Source organism: Stegastes partitus, unplaced genomic scaffold (assembly GCF_000690725.1).
Source record: "Stegastes partitus isolate 25-593 unplaced genomic scaffold, Stegastes_partitus-1.0.2 Scaffold566, whole genome shotgun sequence".
In the NCBI taxonomy this organism is placed as follows: domain Eukaryota; kingdom Metazoa; phylum Chordata; class Actinopteri; family Pomacentridae; genus Stegastes; species Stegastes partitus.
The window spans coordinates 209,944-231,328 of NW_007578297.1; the positions used below are offsets into that span (position 1 = coordinate 209,944).

General features: G+C 40.4%; 2 protein-coding genes across 2 annotated transcripts in view; one reads left to right on the plus strand and one right to left on the minus strand.

Moving 5' to 3' along the window:
• Positions 1 to 3,934, plus strand: part of homer1 (homer scaffold protein 1) — a 29,051-nt gene extending 25,117 nt beyond the window's left edge. Inside the window, exons 6-9 of the mRNA XM_008288576.1 lie at positions 473 to 632; positions 724 to 834; positions 980 to 1,060; positions 2,573 to 3,934. Of these exons, the coding sequence (XP_008286798.1) occupies positions 473 to 632; positions 724 to 834; positions 980 to 1,060; positions 2,573 to 2,761 (541 nt within the window). The 3' untranslated portion in view covers positions 2,762 to 3,934. The remainder of the gene's footprint in view (positions 1 to 472; positions 633 to 723; positions 835 to 979; positions 1,061 to 2,572) is intronic.
• Positions 3,935 to 6,255: 2,321 nt separating this feature from the next.
• The window catches only part of jmy (junction mediating and regulatory protein, p53 cofactor), a 33,949-nt gene continuing 18,819 nt past the window's right edge, over positions 6,256 to 21,385 (minus strand). The window contains exons 3-10 of the mRNA XM_008288577.1: positions 18,427 to 18,577; positions 16,352 to 16,521; positions 15,696 to 15,861; positions 14,689 to 14,879; positions 14,461 to 14,547; positions 12,589 to 12,684; positions 11,200 to 11,731; positions 6,256 to 10,501 (exon numbers count right to left, since the gene is read on the minus strand). Of these exons, the coding sequence (XP_008286799.1) occupies positions 10,191 to 10,501; positions 11,200 to 11,731; positions 12,589 to 12,684; positions 14,461 to 14,547; positions 14,689 to 14,879; positions 15,696 to 15,861; positions 16,352 to 16,521; positions 18,427 to 18,577 (1,704 nt within the window). The 3' untranslated portion in view covers positions 6,256 to 10,190. The remainder of the gene's footprint in view (positions 10,502 to 11,199; positions 11,732 to 12,588; positions 12,685 to 14,460; positions 14,548 to 14,688; positions 14,880 to 15,695; positions 15,862 to 16,351; positions 16,522 to 18,426; positions 18,578 to 21,385) is intronic.

Here is a 21,385-nt window from a genome sequence, read left to right on the forward strand (position 1 = left end):
AAAGGGACGTAGACTTGATGTCCTGCAGTATTTGTAGCATTTTTCTGACACTTCAAACAGAAGGAACTTTCCCTCCTTTCCTTCCTTTTGCCCTCAGCTGCTGAATCAGAAGCTAACTTCAGCATCATGCTCATGAAACCCCTGCTAATAAAAGCATCACTGCACTTCAGCTTTACATATTTCTCATCAGTTAATCATGAGCACAGCGCACGCCGTCATGTTGATAAACGAAGGCTCAATTTGAAGAATGTCAGTGGAATCAGATGAGTGATGATGATGACCGCATCGACTTTCAGGGCTCACAGCTAGAAAACTAACTTTAAAATGTTGAAACAGAAGCCGAAAAAGAGATCTGGATTCCATAAAATGCTGTTGAACTCTGTCCTTGGTCACCATCAACACTTTCTATTCATTGAGAAACCACTGCACAGATTAACCAGCAGCTGTATTCGTCTCCTTTCATCTCCACCAGTTCATCCAGCATCAATAAGCACTGGGAGGCAGAGCTGGCGGCGCTCAAAGGGAACAACGCCAAACTGACGGCGGCTCTGCTCGAGTCCACAGCCAACGTCAAACAGTGGAAACAGCAGCTGGCCGCCTATCAGGAGGAGGCCGAGCGGCTCCACAAACGGGTACGGCTCAGTCACCGCTCACAGTAAACTCCTCTCTGTGCCTGCCGTCTCTACCGGGCCCGGATGCACATTTGTTGTTTTGGTGTTGCAGGTGACGGAGCTGGAGTGTGTGAGCGGCCAAACGACAGCAATCAAGTCTCAGAAGACGGAGCTCAACCAAACCATAGAGGAGCTGGAGATGGCTTTGAAGGCCAAAGAGGAGGTAGATGGAAGCAGGAGGTGGAGAAGCTGAGGCTCAACACTTAGCTTTACAGGACTTTGAAATTAAACTAAAGGATAGGTGAGCCCAAATGTTTGACGGATCCTGTTTGCATGTTAATAGTCCCTCTATCTGGTGTTGTCTTCAGGAGCTGGAGAGACTTAAAGCAGAGGTGGAGAGTGCCAACGAGTTCAAGACCCAAAAAGACTCCATCACACAGAAACTACAGGTGAGTGACGCCCTGAGCTCAGTCTGTGTGATGCTGCATTCAAGAGTGGGATCTTAGACGCCACGTAGGACCTCCAAAGTCCAATTACTGGCACAAAGTTGCTGCATAGTCATTATTCCTAACATTTAATAGTAAAATAAAAATCCAGTAAAAACATGAGTACAGCAACAGAGACTTAAAATGAGCTGTTAGTTTATTTCTGCTTAAATTTTAGATTGATTTAGATTTCAATTTAAAGCTGCTCCATACTGGAAAAAACTGACATATTTAGCTCGTCTGCCATAAACACAGTATGACAAAATACACAATTGTCACTATAACTCTACTAGGAAAGTATCAGTACAGAGTTAATTTTGTAGTTTAGTGCATCTAAAAACTTTCTCATATGATGTAAAGGCATCCAAAATACTTTTTTACTCTTTGGATGTCAGATCTGCTTTTGCACTCAGAATAATTAATCAGATTTTTTTCTTCAATCAATTAGCCTTTTTATCAAAACTTTTGATTGATTTTAGAGACCAAATTATCTTATTGCACTTTCATATTTAAATAAACAGAGCACTGCGTTCACTTCCATTTTGTGCTATGTACCAAAACGCTTCATTTGCTGAACATCTGCTTATCAATAGACGCTACAAATTCCCGATGTTACGAGAAGCCTCCAGTCTCCCTTCAGTTACTGCAGCAGCTCAGACAGGAGGGCGACCAAACGTTACCTAGAAAACAGTGAAATAAGATGCTCTAATGTCATATTTACCAAAGTTATCTACACAGGGTGGTTTCTGTGAGCAGAGCCTTTTAAATGTCAGTTTTAGCTTAACTGGGAGAAGCCAAAGTCACGTTTGTGATAATTAATCCATCAAATCAATCAAGTCAGGTTTTTTGTTATTTTGCTGTACATACACAGTAGTACAGGCAAGATGAGAGAACGTTTGTTCAGGATCATTTAATTAGTAAGTTTTGCGGAATGCACGTCTGGAATAAGACACTAAACGTTCGCTCTCGCTGTCTCCTGAAGGGGCCGCTGCGTCCATGCACGCCGCCATGTGAAGCAATGCAACTGATGTTCTGTTTTTTCCAACCAAGTCGTCCTTTTCACTGTTTTCTCATGTTCCACACTGATGTTGATGTGCAGATATGGAGCCCTCATGTCAACAGACTTTGTGTCTTGTGACTAAGGCTAAAAGAAAACCTGTAATCAGAGTAGATGACCTTCTATCAGACACACTTGTCATACAAAATGGGAACCATGGAGGTTTTATTTTTGTATCAAGAAGTTGTAGCCTGATGTGTTTGAGCTGATTTCCCTTCATTGTCGTCACACCTTCTGCAACGTGACTATTGCACATGCAAGCATCACAAAGTTGATCTACCATTCAGGCCAAGAACACACGGTGTGATTAAACGTCCTGATGTCACACAGTGATGTCTTATCAGATAGAACCGCTGTGTGATCTGAATCCAGCGTTTTTTGTTTCCCTTCTCAGTGTATTTTATGTGTGTTTGCTTCAGGACACGGAGTCGAGGAACCAGACGCTGGAGGCCCAGCTGAGCGACCTGGAGCAGCGACTGGAGAGCAGCCAGATGGAGAGAGAAGCCTTTCGCAAGAGCCTGCGCTCTCTGCTGGAGCTGCTGGACAGCAAGATCTTCGAGCTGAACGAGCTGCGGGACACGTTGGCCAAACTGCTGGAGGGCAGCTAGAGCGGGCGACCGTCTGACACGTTCTGCTGCATGTTCACGCTCACGGTCACGACGCCACTCCAATCCGCTTTGTTTCCACACAAGTTTACACACGACTTTAATGCATTAGCGGTACACACACTTCGCTTCGTCCAGATCGTTTACAGCCAAGTGAAGCCTTCCCTCAGCTCCACTCTGGAAACTTTTTTTTTTCTTCGCTCCTTCAGAACCGTTGATCAAAGACGACTTTTCGAGCTTCACTTCGGTGCATTCTGCGGTCGCCCGGACTCGGCGGCCGCTCTGCTTTCTCTCCATCTTCAGTGGGGTTTTTTTTTCTCACGATTTCAAGCATTAATGTTTCTAAAAGTCGTCGTCAGCCAAATGAACTCCTCCGCTCTGAGACTGATTCATATTTTGGTTTTGTGAACTGAATATAGAGATAATAATGTGACTATAATCCACCGACGGACTGCCAAACGAGGCCGGAGAGGACGTCAGTATGTCTTATATTCTTATACAATATATGAGCAATACAAAAAAAAAAAAAAAAAGGGAGCATCAGAGGGTTATAAACACTTTCCACTCTCACTTTCAGGTAACTTTAACTCCTCTCTCGGATAGACCACAAGCGAGGCGGGATTTTCTTCAATAGTCTTTCTTTCTATACACTTTTTTAAAAGAATATAACAAACTCATAGTGCACTTGTAAAAATGGAGTTTGTGTGTGTGGGTGAATTTTCTTTCTCCTCTTGTTTCTGTTGCGACTTGAAGTGCAATGATTGAATCCTTTTTTTTTTTTTTCTTTTTTGTTAATTTATTACTGAAATTACAGACGGTTCATTCTGATGAAAATTGTACAAAAAAGCAAAATGTCTTTATTTACATTTCACTTAATCTTTTTTATCGTCTGGTACGTGGGTGTCGAGATAGTTTTGTTTTTAAGGAAGAAAAAAAAAGGCAATATTTTTGAACTATTTATCAGAAGAAAGTATAGCAGAGCGATCGCAGGTTGGATTTGCAGAGAATCTTTTTTTTTTCTTTTGCCAAATAACGTTCTCCTGTACAGATCTGAACTTTTGCTGATGTTGCCTTTGGTACAGAGATGCATCAATGGTAGCTGACTAGCGGTACTTTTTTTTTTTTGTGGGATTTACTATTGCCAAAAATTAGAGGACTACGATACAGTATGTACACCAGAAGAACACTATCTAAGGGCTTGTTGTTGGTACATTTGGGAGACTCGGCGGTGACTTTATCACGTTAGAAAAATGAACGTCACAGCTGGAAAGGGAAAAACGTTTGAATATTTTAAATGTTGATTATACCACATGCTTAAAAGACACAAATTGTAATTTTGAGTTTATAGTAAAAGAAAACCAAATGAAAGTCACGTCCTTGTGTTGTTCTTCACAATCTCAAGGTTGTTTACCAGTTAAACCAGTATGCAAGGTCTGTTTGCAGGAGCTGACTGAAGTTACCATGGAAACCCATCCCTCCAGACTGGGCCAGGTCAGGTCAAGTTCTTACATTACAGAAGTGCCTGAAATCAAACTCACATAAATATCAGCATAATTTAAGTATTTTTGTTAATCAACTTTGCCGAATTTACTACTAGCAGTTCCTCTTTGCTGTGTACATTTGAATGTGCTGATAATTATGAATGAATTATTTTAAAACTGAAGAAAACTTCAAAATGTCAGAATTCTCATGCAAGTTCTGCAGCGTCTTTTCTGTGGTATTTAAGGGTTTATCTGCCTCTATTTCTTTACATTTGGGTGAGGTAAGTACGCCGAATTCCTTATTAACAGTTTCTGATTGCTATGTGCCTATTAATGCTCTGACAACTATCAACGAGTCACTTTAAACATGAAGAAAACTTAAAAACGCGACGATTCTCAGGTAAGTTCTGAGGTTCTTGTACTGGAGCGTCTTTTTTTCTGTGATTTCTAAGTGTGTTTATTTCCCTGTGTTTGCTTACTTTTTGCAAATTAAGTACGCCGAATTCGTTATTTACAGTTGTCATGTGCTGTGTGTTTAATGCATGGATATTTACCGTCCAGTAACTAATATACTGAGGAAAGCTTAAATCGGAATGAATCTCGGTTAAGTTCTGAAGCGTCTTTCTGTCACATTTAGGCGGGTTTATAGACGTTTATTTGCATATATTACTGCTTTCTGAGAATTTGAATAAGCCGAATTAACTAGTATCAGTTTGTTATTGCTTTGTGTTATTGGCTGCACAAACAACTCTGCATGAAATACTTTGAGCATAATGAAAACTTCAAAACGCAATTATTCTCAAGTTCTGTTGCGTCATCAAGGCTTTTCTGGTTTCTAAGCGCGTTTCCCGACGTTTATTTGCTTTGCTTGTTTACTGTTCTGAAAAATAGATTCGCCGAATTGTTTATGAGCAGCTGTTGTGTGCTATGTACACGTGGATGCACCAATAGCTATACATAAATTATTTTTAAAATGAAGAACATTTTTAAATTATATGATTTTTCGGTTAAGTTCTGGAGCGTCTTTCCTGTGTTATCGAAGCGGAATTATATTCGTTTGTGTGACTATAGTTGTGTTTATTATTTTATTTTATTTATTTATTTTTTAATTAAGTGTGCCGAATTCACTACTATCAGTTTCTGATTGCTTTGCACCCATGGGTGTGTAGATAACGATCGATTTCTTCCTTTGACACTAAAGAAAACCTGACATATCTCAGACACGCTCCGGAGTTCGTTTGTGGAAGCGTCTTTGTCTGATCTCTGCGTGTTTAAAGACTTTAATGTGTTGTTGATGTGTTTACATTTTAGAAAATGAAGCATGCCGAATTCCTTTTAAAGCATTTTGTACTTTTAGATTACCATTAAATGCACCAAAAACTATCAATTAATCACTGATTCTGAGGAAAAAAACTAAAAATGTGATGATTCTTAGGGAAGATCTGAAGCGTCTTTTTTTCTCTGACGTCTAAGAAGGCTCCGGACGTGTTTTTGCAATGGACACGGAAAACAGAGGTATCCTCGGAAAATGTAAGTCCAACAGAATTAATAAGTGTATATATAAACAACAAGTGTTCATATTTAATGCAGTTACAAGGCGATTTTTAACCCAAATCTTGCGATGTTTTATGAGGAATAAAATGACTTAAATTATACCTTTAGGTAAATCAATCATTAGTTTAACGTTTATTCTTTAAAATTTAAAGCTTTATCTTATAGTTTTATTTATTATTCTTTGACTCATGATTTTAAAATGAAATAATGGAAATATATGCAGGAAAAGACTAAAATGTTGTTTTTTATTCCTCATATCTAACTTCTTAGCCAAAATATGATGCCTACATTACCCACAATGCAACTTACCTTTCAGCGGTATGTACATCCCCTTCAGCATTTATAATATGTATTAGTAAAACACCAGCCTCCATCTGCAGTGTCTACAACGGCATTATAGTTTCAATATGGCTTAAAACTAGAGAGCAGTATCTTCATACATCAAGGAGCTTTCAAAGGCAACAGTTTGGTGCTTCATTTTATTTTGAAAGGACAAAAAATATATATATAACTGGGATATAGAAAGCAGAGAGGAATGTCATGATAGGAAACAAAAAGAAAAACCTTATAAAGTACATTTACATTTTAAAAATTCTTTAAAATATGAAGCTTCAATAAATACTTCAATACATTTAGGCATGCGGATAATAGTTTTTTCAGGATTTACATTTCATTACAGTATAATTCATAAAATGACTCTTTCATTATTGCACTTACGTTGTGATGGGTTTGTCCTCAAACCAGTCACATGCATAAGGTCGTAAAGGTCAAACTGTTCAGGTCGGAAGAAAATCTACGTGTCAGAATGATCCGAGAGAGGTTAAATAAACAAAAAAGGGGCAAGATCAGATGATCTGCTGCCACTGACAGCAGGAGGGTGAGGAGGACCTGCGAGCACAGTATTCATGATGACTTTAACACTCAGCAGCAGCAGCCCATCTGTAACTGGATGCTTTAAGCAGGAGTCACCCTCTTCATACAATGGTTTTTCTTGCAGAGTGTTATGTGCGACAAATATGATTCTGGAATCAGAGGGAAACGACAGCTGGCTCGGCTCAGCGTTTCTGGTGGTGAAACTACTTCTGTAACCCAGCAGAAACTGCATTTTTGAATTTTGAATGAGACAAATTTGCTATTAGCAGCTCCAGTTTGACACTCTGGAAGCAGAGACAACTGGTTATTCTCAAGCAAGTCTATGATTTCTACGACAGTTTTTGACATTTATTTGGCTGCATTTGTTCATATTTTGGGATGTTAAGTACATCAAATATGTTATTAATAAATTCCTTCTTACTATGAACATTGTATGTACTGACAACTTATCAATCAATCACATTGATCATGGAGTAGATGTAAAATCACTGATTCTGAAGATGTTTTTCAAAAGGCTCTCTAATCATGTCTACATACGTTTATTTGATCATATCTGGTTATGATCTGAACAATGCATTACTATTAAGAGTTCCTATCTGACATGGAACATAGGAAGAGGTGACAACTGAAGAACACCTAAAACTGGGATGATCCAGGCAGGTTCTGGAGCTTCTGCTCTCTTCTTTCTAAGCAGGTCTATACACGTTTATCTGCCGATGTTCATTAAAATTTTGGAAAACTGAGTACTTAAAGCGAAACGTATGGTTTGACATAAACTGAGGACTGTTTGCTGCTGAACTACACCATGAGTGTCGTAGTTAATGTCCACATTTTTATGGACAAAATGGCACTACAGAGGTTTCAGATGAAATTTCATACAAGATGTGCGACTCGTTTAGGGTTAATTCCACATGGGATATGTGTAAACTACCTGCTTTGGTGTAAAACCAGCCAAAAACTGTCCTGCAGTGAGACCTGACATGATCGTTTGTGGGATTTAGAGGCAGATTTGTATACATTTTTCTTTGGCCAGAGCCAGGCTCGTCGTTTCCCCTGCTCCAGCTTCATATTTAACACACAAACACAGTGTTATTCTCCTCTTCAAAACTGTCAGCAAGTAAGAAAAGAAACTGTTGAAGCGTTCCTTTAAGCTAAGCCCCGGTGCTCGGTGCATGACATATTACATCTAGAAAAATGTGGGTTTCAGTGAAAAACAGGTTTGACAGCTGATATAAAAATCACACACACAACAAACTCAAACAACAACTCCAGTAAAAGTGAGTAAGCTCGGAAAACAAATGTGTGAGAAAAAAAAAAAAGAAGAACAAGGCAGTGGAAAGAGAGTGACAGTGAAAATAACAAACTGCAAAATAAATATAAACATCACATATGATCCAAATGTTGTGAGGGCGGTTACCAGCAGAGGGCAGTGAAGCCTCAACGAATCCCTGCCAACAAGCTTCACCATAGAAAAGCATCTTCAATGAAGTGATCTGCTGGTTCTTTAAAATCATTTATGTGTATGAAATTATGAAAAATACCCATCACACTGTCCTAAAGTCCATAGCAACATCTTCAATTTTGTCCAACCAAACACCCAAAACCTCAAGATATTCAGTTTACAATTACATAAAACAGAGAAAATGCAGCAAACCGTCCTACTGGAGAAGCTGCAATCCAGAGAATTTTGTTTTTAAAAACTGGCAAAAAACAGATGCAGGTCAATTCTCTGTGCTCTAATTCTAACATCTGAAGACTGTAGCTACAATAAAGCCACTTACGTCTGTTTTTTTTCCGTTTAGTCAAAGCATTTAACCCAACTAACTAACCAGAGGGAATCCTGTGCAGGTATTTAAATATTACAGTAAATCCATTCTCCATCTCGCAGAGTGACAGAAAACAGCTAGAACAAATCTAGATTCAAGTAATCATTTATACTTCGAATGGAGCTGAAATATAAACGCTTTATGTATATATGTTGTGACAATACTGAGCTGGCATTAACAGTATCACAAGAGTACGCACAAGTCAACGGATAAACGAGAAGCTACGGCTGTTTGTGTGCTAACATTTCCAGTGTTGGCTGCTAAGCGATGGTGGAAATATCCGATCTGTCCGCCTGCTTCTTCTCACTCGCTGTACGTCTGCATGCAGCAGGATCTCAAGTCTACGGGTTTCCTGTGTGTCGGAGCCCAGCTGGGCGTCTGATCCTGTGCGACCTGCAGGTAAACACATTATTTATGGATGTGCAGGCGACTATGGCTGCGTTCCTTCTTTCTGTGATTTCTAAGAGGCTTTTATGGACGTTCACTCCTGACAGACACCAGAGATAACGATACAATCAACCTGAAGCTACAAGTGTATCAGGGTCGTCCCTGACTCAGAACGGGCCTTCATCGGCGACTACGCACTACAGTAAAGACGGTGAGTCTGTTTTACTGTATTTGACAGAAATCTACATATTTTCCTGATATTTCTGACCCTCAGATAAACATAAATGTTTGTTATATTTGTGTAAATGAGACCTCAATTGACAGTTTTGCCACTGGGGATTTTCCTTTGACACTTCCTGCAACAAACCTCTTTGGGATGCACCAGAAATTCATCTATACAGAAAAAACCCTGCACGAGTTTTGTTTTGTTTTTTTCTTGGATTTGACCAACTCAAGCAGGAGGGGTGTGACTATTTTTGGCAGCTACCTGTAAACACCCCCGCGTTCTGCTTTAAACTGCTCCAACAGAGTTTTAAAGCACATTAACAGCCTCCAGCTGAACTATATGTTGGAGATTCAAACTGAAACTCTTGTTTCATCACCTTACTGTTCATCCTTCTATCTGGACAAGCTAAAATGCTAAAAGTGGAACAAGTCATGCTCCATGTTGACATTCTTTAACGACACGATGACCCACATTTGCAAATTAAAGCCACCGTTTGGCAATTTTGGGAAATACGCTTGTAAATATGAATGTTACTACCCCTCTCATGTGTATGCTAAATATGAAGCTACAGGCGGCAGTGTGTTTCCCAAAATGTCAAACTCTTCCTCACATAAGCGTCAGATCCTGCATTCAGGATGAAGATGTACAGTACAAATAGTTGTATAGTAAAAATGTAAAAGTGTGCAGCGAACGTATTCAGTGAACGTTTGCTGTCACTGTAAGCGAGAGGAACATGATGCTCACTTCCTAAAACAAACCCATCACAGCGAGCTACAGTACGACTCGGACATAATGAGAGGTTAGAGGTTGTATCCTCGCCCAGAGCGCCACAGCAACGACATAAAAAAAGATTAGTGGTCCGTCTTTACAAACACAAGTATGAAAAAAAAGTCTTCTGATACATATATATTTTTAAAAAACAAAAACAAAACCAAAAAAAAAAAAATCAAGGGTTTTTGTTCAAATTGCACCAAGGTATGTCCAGGTGATTTAACCCCGGTTTGTCTGCTCAGCTTGGGCCATCATTTTCTCTTCGTTTTGGCTCCATGTATGCACAAAAGATCAAAAATATTCTTCCAATCAAATTAGCTTTCCCAGTCAGCGCAGGGCAGGCCTTCATCCTCGGACTCAGACTCTGGCGAGGCCTCTTTGATTCTCCTCAGAGCTTCGTGGATGCTGCGGGTCAGAGCGTCGGCTGAGTGGGGGAAGCCCTTGGGGTGGCGCTGCTGCTCCGGCCGGGTCCGTACCTTCCTCAGCCGGACGCCCTGTCTGATCTGAGCCAGGATGTTGTTGCTGTCGTCGTCCGGGTCGGGGCCCAGGACCCTCAGCTCGGCCTTCCTCAGGTGGAAACTGCCGCGTTTGAGAGAGGCCAGCACTTCATCCATGGGGGAGCTCGCTGTGAACACACCGACAGAAGAGTTTGGCTCATATATAAACGTACACACACTTTTATCAAACTCTGAACCTGCCTGCAGGTTTGAAAGACATGTTATCTTTTCTTTTTTGCCTGAGTCAGACTATTTTCAGAGCCAGAAACTGTGAAAACAGAAACAACCGTCAGATTTTTAACTTTCCGACTGTCCTTGAACTACTCATTGTGATGTGCCATTAGATGGGGAAACTTTATCAAATCAAATTTGCCCAAAATGAACTGCATGCATCAGATTCTGTTACAAAAGCCAAAAGTTCTGCGTTAGGCTGAACTGCAGGCTGTTTCTGGGCATTTTTACTTGTTTTACTTAAACTCTTGCATCTTTATGGAAACCGTAGAACCATGGGTAAAAGTGCAAAGAACTCAAAAAATGTAATTTGTGTAGCATTTATGGCAATATAAATGTTCTGACTGCCATATATCTTAAAGAATACATCTTAAGAAAACCTGTACAACATCTTTTCAAGTGTCTAAATGTGTTACCAATACTGGAAAAGACTCCACATGCTAGATATTTTAATTTTCCTTTTGTTTCCATACTTGGTTCTCTACTCAGTGTAAACACAGCCTGCAGTTCAGCCAAAAAGTCCAGTGAAGAGCTTTAACTAATCATCGCTGAAATCAGAAGGAATTTAACTTTAAACTACAGCTTTCCTCCTCACCTCTCCTCCACTGCGATGAGTCCAGAGACGCCGTCTTTCTCAGCTTCTTCCTCGCCGTCACCAGCTGGCTGCTGTCGAAGAATCGTGGGGAGAACGGAGCCAGCGGCAGTGAGGCGGATTCCGACTCACACTGAAGGTTCCTCACCGGACTTCCTGCGGGATCCTTCTGCCTCCCCTCCTCGACCTGCCGCTGGTCCTCTGAGGAGGGAGGCGGGGGAGGTGGTGGCGGAGGAGGCGGTGGGGGAGGAGGTGGAGGAGGACCGAGCGAGAGAATAGACGGGGAGGCTGAGAGGGGAGGCAGCGAGAGGAAGGGAGGCGAGGAGTCGAGGCTTCGCAGATCGACTGTGGGTAAAGACACGCTATCGCAGTCGCAGGTGTCGGGTGGAGGAGGAGCAGAGAGTTCTGGGAGATCTGAGCAGTCGGTCTGAACGCTGGCCGCCTGGGTGCTGGGCTGCTGCCCGACTCGCCTCCGACTGTGGGCCTGACTCAGACGCAGCCGGCTGGACTTCACGGTCACCTGTCCTGGATAGCGCTGTGCAGAAACAACAAGAGTCAGTGAAGATGTAAGTTAACTTGGTCACTGCAACAAACACTCAGCATGAAAGAACCACCGTCAGACGAATAATTAAGACATCATACATGAGAACATGTTTAAATATGAAAGATGGACTAAAGATACTGACACCCTCTGACCAAGAGCAGTTTCTGGGTGTTTTTTGTCACATTTTTACTCACTGAGGGCTCATTTCTTAGTGCAATATAAAGTTCTGTGCCTCTATGGAAGCAGAGGAGAGAACTGAGAGAATGGTCTTTGTGCAGTATGACACAGATAATCACAAAACAGAAAAAAAAAAAAAAAAAACAAGTTGAATTTCATTGATTATTTATCTTTCAAAAATGTACAAAGCTCTACATGAAACAGATATTTTACTATTATATTATTTACTATAGTCATTAATGGTCATTTTTTTCTAATGGGATCTGGTTAATGTAAACGGTTTGCTTTTGGCCAATTTTAAATTAAACATGCAGAATAAAGTGATTTTGATGAAGTACCACCATTTTAAGCTTTGCTAATTTTCTCAATTAAACTGCTCGCCAGACATGATGAGTTCAAGGTCAATTGAGATCAAAAATCTTTCTGTTTTTATCATTTCTGACTCAGATAAATGGTGTAATTTTGGTGATATATTAAAGAGATAACAAAGGGTTCATGAATTCAGAGGGTTGATGTGTGAGAGGTGTGAAGTGTAAAGTCAACTAACCTTAAAATTAAACAAAAGTATAAAAAACAAAAATGAGGTTTACCATTTAATCAGTGTGAACGTCTTTCCCTTTTCAGAGGAGGCTGGTGGAGCTAAACAGTGGATGTCTGAGGTGAGCTCTTACCTGTTTGAGGCTGCGAAGCCTGTCCAGAGTCCTCTGCCTCTCCTGACTCACTCTGGCGTTCTGCTTGGCTTCGTCGTCTTCATCAGCTTCTCCTCCCTTCATGAGAAACATCAAAGGTCAACTGATGAAGCTATTGATTTTAGGTCATACAGGATTAGCATTCACTCTCTTTTTTTTTAATAACAAAAGTTTAAAAGTTTGTCTTGAGGCAAATGTACAGTGAAACAGTGTGCTGTATATAGTGACTCAACAAGTCTGTACCTCTATAGATGGAAGAAAAGATAAGAAACTATTGTTTTGATGTAAACACACTTGTTTTACAAACTAGTTTTGCTGTGATATTGGTGTTGTAAATCTATGTCCTGACAGTGATTAATCAGGGCTGATGCCGTTCCACATACAGCAACAGAATGTAGTGAGGGTTAGGGTGCTTTCTATTCACCATCTCCCAGTAATACCACAGGACAAGATTCCAACTTCTTGCCTCCCATTACAATTTTCATCACTACTTACAACAGAAGAGCTCCAGCTGATGTCTAACCTACTGATGCAAATTGATTCAGATTAATATTTTTTTTCATGAGCTCATCCAAAGATAAATAAACAGCTTTTAGTTCAATGCCAGTTCATATGACTTCATGCTTACATGTCCTGGTTTGCTTCTTTAAAAAAACTGCAGGAATTTTAAAAACACCAAAGCTAAAAGGCTTCTACAGTCTGCACCTAATGAGTCGCCCTGAAGGTGCAGAAGACAACAACAAACAAGGCTATCATTTGAAACCATTCAGTACATGTAACAGAAATGACTGTTTGTGAAGGTGGATTCTGTGAGAGCCTGCAGGCATTTCTTCTTTACATCCATTTAAAACAATCACCTCCTTGGTAAAAAGCCAACTAAACACAACGCCCTCAGTCAACCAACACAAACAAAATTTCAAACTAACGGTTCCTCAGATGACTGTACATGGTGCAGTGAAATATAGTAATAAAAGTAGTCCTTTACAGCACCTAAACTAAACTAAACTAAACTAAACGCTTGTTTCTTTTCAGGAATGCTTTAATACCTGTTCGTTAAAACATATAAAATGTTGATGTTATGCTGTGGTCATCTTTAACTTATTCCACAGATCCAAATAAACCCGTTAAAACACACACAATTACACAAACTAACTGATCAAAGCAGCACTAGACCAGCAGCTCCTGTGTGCTACGATGTAAAATGACTGAGCACAGAGCAATATAACGGCTTCAGTTCCTTGTTGGAAAGGAACGTTTGACAGCAAAGTAAACAGGTGAAAATATTCTAAATGTAGCATACGCTCAAATTGATATACATTTTTCAGGAAGGCCTTTTTTTGCACGGCAGTTTAGTGCTCAGCTTCTTTGCCGACTTTCATCTACTGCAGGAAATACACTGACAATGTAAAAAACCTTATTCAGCAGCCCACTTCAGTTAAAATCTATGCACCTCAGGACTCACGGCTTGACTTTGGATAGAATCACTGCCGGGGATCCCTTCAAAAACCCTCAAACTCCTGTGGCTTAATTGAGATTACCTTACAAAGTTTAAACCTAACAAAGTTTGTTTATATATAAATAAAAGGAAAAACAAGCTCAGAGCACAACAACACCTTTAAAGCCTTTGAGGAGACCTATTGTAGTTTAAAGACAATGATCCAAGCTGAAACAGAAGCTGCTCTGTTGCTCAATTTGCTGTCTAAAATGTATGTGATGTGTTTGTTCACTAAAAATTTTTATTTACAGCACAATCAACTCATAAAAACAGTGAAAAATATAAGACTTTAACAGCTAATCTGTAAATGCACTGTCTGTACATTGGCTTCTATGCAGCCACAGACTGATGACTCTCACCTGTTGCTGCATCAGAGGAGAGCTGCTGTCAGCGTGGCTACCTTGGCGCTGTTGTATCTTCTGGTTGTGATTAACGATGCAAATTTCCTGTTGAGGAAAAATAAAGCATATAAATGATGCAGTAAACTGATCTGCAGCTGTGAGAGAAGACAGCTGCACTTTCAAGACGGGTCTTGAAACTACACCAGCTAACAGTCCCAGAGGCCGTCATTAGTCTTCTGTGCTTACCTTCTTGTTTTTGAGGTAGGCTTTCTTGGCAGTGATGCGGCCCCTGCGGGCCTCCAGCTGCCGGGTCCTCTGCTGTAGGACGCCGAGTTCTTCATCTCTGAGGGGCGACGGCGGGGTCGCTGGGTCTTCTACACCCTTCATGGCATCAGGGCTCTCAAAGGCATCATAGTACACCACCTCATCCTGCCGCTCTGTTGGAGCATCAGAATAGATTCAGTGAAATACTGCTGGTACAGATGCCTCTGATATGGCTACTATCAAGCACCTGTGACTGACCAAAATACAAGTTTCTATCAGAGCTTGAAACTGTAAAAGCAGAAAAAATAGTCTGATTTTCAAGTTACTGTCTTTGAGATAGTAATTTGTGACACATTAGGAAAATGACCCAAATCTAAGTTTAGCATTATGATTTTTCATAAAAGTCACTGTTTGCTCCAACCAGATTCTGTAAAAGCTAAATGTTCTGTGCTTCTCACAACCAAAAGCCATCATTTACTAAGCTGTGACCAAAAGTCAAAAGTTCTGAGAAGTTGTGAGTAAACTACAGGCTGTGTTTACACAGAGCAGAGAGGAGACTAGTATGGAAAGAAGTACGTAGTAAAATATCCAGAACATGTACAGTCACTATTTCCCCTTATATTGGGGTAACACAAGCATGCACCTGGAAAAATGAACAAATTCTACCATTGTTTTTTTTTTTTCTTTTTTTAATGATTTATGGCATTAGAACTGTGTTATACCGCACAAAACATTTTCCCACAGAGGCGCAGAAATTGATGCTTCAGTGAAAAGTGAGCAAGAATGTGACAGGAGCAGAAAAACTCCAGAAACGGTTTGAAGTTCAGAGGGTTAAAAATGCCTCAAATGTTTGAGACATTTTTCTGTTCTTCCCATGTATCACCAATACACTACATTTTCCTCACACACAGATACCAGTACAACAAGAGTCTGTCACACTGATGCTACAGGAAGACAAACTGCACTCAAAGATGAAAGCAGAGTCTCACCTGTCATCTGCCGGCGCAGACTCTGCAGCTGTGCAGTCAGCAGCAGCTCCTCGCAGCGCAGCACCTCGGCCTGGATGTCGTAGAGCTGCAGCTGTAGCTCGTAGTACAGCGCCTCCAGCTGGTCCAGGCGCAGCATCGCATCCTCACCACCCTGCAGACTCTGCATCTGCAACCACAACACCACAAGAACATTGCTTTTTCACAGTTCCATGGTCATACGCCACAGACTGAGTGATGTTCCAAAGAACTAACTGCATTTCTTCTTACACACAGAGTGGAACTTAAACCAAACACTGGGTTTATGTTCTCTTTAGGTGCTAAACTACAACACAGACGGAGCAGTTTTAGTGTAGTTTCTCATGTACAGCAAACGTTTGACCTGACAGTCATTCCCAGTGAGTCATTTCCACTCTTGCAGACCAGGATGTTATTCCCTCCATTACAGGATGCCGGAGCCATGAGGTCATTTTCCAACACGGCCATTATCTTGCATTTTTCCTTCTCTTAACTAAAGTCTTGTTATTGTGGCTTCTGACAAACTTGCTGAGCATCACAAGCTTTTTAAGAACACACCCAGATAAAGCTGAGACTCCAAGATGTTGGTGCACATAAGTGATTCATTTCGTTGTGCTTTGCATCAGCGTGTTGTGTTTTACCTCCTCCTTCAAGCCATGCTTCTTCTGTTCCAGGCAGATTTCCTTAGCCCTCATCAGCTGCAGAGTTTCTTTGGAAACGGCGTACTGCAGTCGCTCCATGCGTTCAACCGCTGCTGTCCACGCCGACTTGCCGAACTTCCTCTGGTCAGCACGCATCCGCTCATACAGAGCTACAACACATACAGCACATGTGATTGTTCGACATCTACTAGAGCTACAATGATTAGTATTTAAGGCTTTCTACAGTGAAAATCACATTTTTTACCTAGTTAACATGTCCATATGGTGTTTTTTTTATGTATGGGATGTGATATCATGAGCACAATAAGTATTTATACCTTGAAACTACAGCGTACCAATGACCGTCTTAAAAAGTTGGTTTCAGACTTTTTGTGGTTCTATATGTAACAAACCCAAAGAATCAATTCTGTCATGTACTGTAGGTGAGTTAGTAGGGTTTTTTTTTTTTTTAGCAGAGTTGTGTATGCACTGGCAGCTCGAGCTGCAGGCCAGCAGTGAGAGTGGGTGGAGACAGAAGCAGGGAATAATTTGCATATTTAAATATCTGTGCATATCAAAGGCGGCAAAGGTGTAGAGGGACATCTAAACCATTTCATCACATGAAGTGCATATTTTCATGGAAATGTTTGTTCTGACTAAACAGAAATAGGTTTTTAGGAGTTTAATGGTTGCAAGAAGAGAAACTGTAAAAAAAAAAAATCTCTGGTGTCAGCTGCTCTCATTAGAAGACATTCTGTTTTTCCTCTGTAGTACAGCATTGGGCAATATCTTTGAGTTTTGGACTGTATGTTGGACAAAAAAAGGCACCAGAGGACACCTGTTTTAACTGAAATCTAATACTGGAATCTAACGACCAAGAAAACATAGAATTCAGCTGACACAGGATCCAGCTCTGTTGAGACCAATCAATAAGTTTGTTGTTAATTATTTAAAATTATTCAAAAGTTTTAACACATATTCTCATATTGGCAACTGGGGCATCCATCCATCCATCCATCCATCCATACATACATCCATACATACATACATACATACATACATACATACATACATAGCCTCTGGAGTTGCCCAGAAATATCAAAGTTGTGATCATGTATAACTTAAGAGATTAGTTCACTATTAAAATACAGGACTTCAAAGGATCTGGGCCAGCCGCCTGAAAGCTGAGTCGAAGATGTAAGGAGATCGAAGCTGTTGGACGAGCTTCTTGTCTTTGTTTTTTTGCAGAAAAATATAGATTATTTAATTGCATTAATGAAAGACCTTCTGCTAAAACTCAGGGAGATTCTATGGTGTTTCAAACAAAGAGGCTGAATGCCAAGCTTAAGGGAAACTAACAGATTCATGGATCTACGGAGTCCTTGGATAGACTACTTGACCTGAGACCTAAGCAAAGCTTTCCACAGGTGAAAGGGCACATACACTTGCCTCTACAAAGCAGTAGCTGAGCGATGGTCAGAATAAATGCATTTTGGTGGTGTAAACAAATGCTACTTAATGCACTGCAAGGGTACATATTTATTGATTTTTTTTCTGTTTAAAAAAAAAAATCTTTTCTCTTCATCTTTCACCTTTAGTTCAGTTTTTTTCTCCATAGCTCAGGCCTATGACTAATGCTGTGATCATGTATAAGCTATTGAGATACAAACAATAATGAAAATAAACAGCTGACTACAAAAAAGAAAATAAATAACAGATTCCGTGACATAAAAAAGTTGCAGCTTTATGACGGATAATAAAAAACTGTGTTACATATCAGTACTTCAGCTCATAGCTGAGCATGTTCTGTGCAAAATCAGCTGACATGTTTCCTTCCAGTTCATAGCTGAGATGGTTTGAGGATTAAAATACTTCAGGAATGAGGGGGTGATGTTAAAAAAAAATCATTCTGGTATGTGAGAGGTTGGAGATACGGATACCAGCGAGCGAATGTTTGTTTTGAGGGATTTCTGTGGCACTTTGTTATAAAGTAAACATTCGATACAAAGGTGCAGAGGTCACATTAAAAACAATGCCCTACATTTAAGAGAGGAACACCTCCCGTGTGTGTTTACCTTTCTGAGCTCGAGTCGTGGTTTCAAAGAACTTGACAGTCAGGTCTTGAATGGAGAGCACGGCGGCATGAGCCTTCTTCTGCCACTCCTCATCCTCTTTCCTCAGGCTCTCCACACGACGAGGACCCAGGCGCTCCGTCTCCAGAGAGATCTGACAGGAGTCAAAGCAGCTCATTAATGCAGAGCAAACATGCAGCATTTACATCTGCACTGGTAACTAAGTTCACGCAGTACGGGGGTTTTCAAAGTGTGACATTGAGAGTCCCCTTTCCAACAAAATCCTTCTGCCATCCCTCCTACATTATATATGTACACTGAAACGACAACAGTTTCTATAAACAGATTCTGTCTCCTATTATTATTCTGTTTAGAGGTTGTAAACAGTAATACAGTTTAATATTCCCGTGGATTCAGTGAGGCTTTAACTTGAGAATAAAGAGATTTCTAAGCAGATTTACGGCATTTAATGTCATTGTAACCAATCACAACAACAGTAATCTGTAATGCAGCTCTGATTAGTCTAAACAATAGTTGCAGACATCTAAAACATCATTATGACGTGTTTGAATTGTTGCGCATAAAGCAACTCGCACAAGGCTTCCAATTAGACATTGGTCAAGCAAAGCATTTAAACCATGTTAGCAGAAGTGGTGGTGGCTGCTGCTGTGGAATTAAATATATCTTGACCTCTAATTATGATGAGTCAGTACTGATCTGTTGATATATGAAACTGGAATTACAACTTGTCATAACGCAGTTGCAAATTCCTGCAATGTGAATTTAAGGTATGTACAACCAAAGTGTAGATATTTTCAATGAGAAACCCTAAAAACATGAATGGAAAAAAGTGACGTCCTTCGTGTTAGAAGAATGACACTGTGGATATCTGAAATGTTCTTTTAGGAAGAAAGGAATTACAGATATCTGCAAAACATAACCACTCTAGCTATTAAAAGTTACAACGTCTTGCCACACCTGTACCTTCCACTTCATGCAGCATCTCCGCCTCACCTGGCTCCCCACACACCCCCACTTCACCTCTGCATCACTTTGAAACCCCCCAGTTGTGACCATTTATACTGTGCTCTGCAATACCAGTTAATTACAGCAGATGGTGGCAATAGTGAGAAGTGACCAAGACATGTCTGTGCATGTGCAGAGTGACACTAACCCAGTGTCCTACTAGGCTGGTGGAACAATAAATAAAAGGACACGTTCTGAAATCTGACTACACTTGGAAGGGAGTTTAAATTATGTGGCGAGACCCTGAGGTAATTTTTCACCGGCTCGTGTCGAGCCATGTGAAAAAGAGTGAGAAACGGGGGAAAAGCTGTGCCACGTGGAGTCCTGTCCTCAGTGTTGACTGAGAAATACAACCCCCTCCAGGAGGAGAGAACAAGGAACAAAATGTACACAGACTATAAGCTAAAATCCCTGCGTGGGCCTCGTGTGCATACAGTATTATATTAATAACTCAATGCAAAACAGATGTGTGTAGGTGCTCAAAAATAAACAAGACCATAGCAATCACCAACAAACCTCAAAGGGCCTGATTTATGTTCACCAGCAGTGCTCAGTGTTTTGAGAGTGTGTGTGTCTGCACGTGAGGCACAAGAACAGGGAGTGGTTTTGGGGTGAAACCGGGAGCGACTGGGGGAGGAGAGATTACATCAGAGACCAAAAAGAAAAAGTCTAGCAGGGGAAAAAAAAAATCAATTCAGGAGTGAGACAGTTCAAAAGAAAATGTTTAAGTAAAAATTTATCTTGGCTTTAAGACCATTTCAGGCATGATCTCATTGTTAAGGCATCTTTTAACAGAAAGCAGAAGGTTTCCGATCTAAAGGAGCAACACTTACATGTGAACACACAAGAGCAGGGTCTCAAATTTAACACCCACAGAGCAACAAATGACAGTGAAATGTGCCCTTCCTGGTGACACTGACATTTGAAAGCGTGTGTTGTTTAACCTCTTTGCATGTTGTTGTTATTGCGCATTTTGTCCCCAATGACCTCGGTGACAAATCAAACTCCTGCCAAACGTCTGCATCAGGCTGGCTCGTGATTGTCAGTCTGTTAGACTGGTTTTATGCAAAACAGAAGGGACTCACACAGAAGGCAAAATTCATCCTCTGCTTTTCAAGTAAAATAGCCTAAAGCTTGTTTAAATATTATGTGACAGGGGATTTCTTGAATCATGTATTGTTCATGAAGACTTCCATACATTACACACATGTGGAAGTACTGGAAACACATATAAGATAAATGGGCAAACAGCCAGTGTGACGTATTTCTATGAAAAATGTACAGTATGTCTGACTGGGTGGGTAAAACTAAAACTTTCCAACACCAGATAAAACAAAATGAGTAATATCTCTACCTGCATACTACAGTTCTGTCACATTTTAGTTGCACAGTAGCTTTGAGCCCAGTCCAGTAATGTTAATGTTCAGATGTCAACAAATACCTGAAAACAAACTACGCACTTATAGAGAAGGATTTTTTATTTTATGTTTTAAAAAAAATGAAAATCAGCTACCAGCGAGGGTTTTACTACGCATCCTGTATACAAATAGAAGAGGGAGAGATGCAACTGAGTCAAGTCTCACAACACCTCTGGTCAACAGCTGTTGGTGACTGACAAAACACAGACGCGTCAGATTTGCTGAAAATAAAGGTGACGCCAGTTCCCGTGGTAAAGTGCTATGATTACAGCATGGACGCTGTCATGGTGGCCCTTATCTCATTTGGTTAAAATAGCAAGTAAAGGCCTTTTGGTGTGTGATGGATACTAGCCGGTCTTTATCAGGAAGCTGGAACCATGTAGACCAACAAGATTTCAAGATTGAGTTGATGGTCAATTTGAAAATCTAGAGAAAGAGTTTTCAGAGGTATATGATAGAATTTTAGTCGAGGCCAAATAGATTTTCTTGGGATTTATTAAGAAAAAAGAAAAATGTAG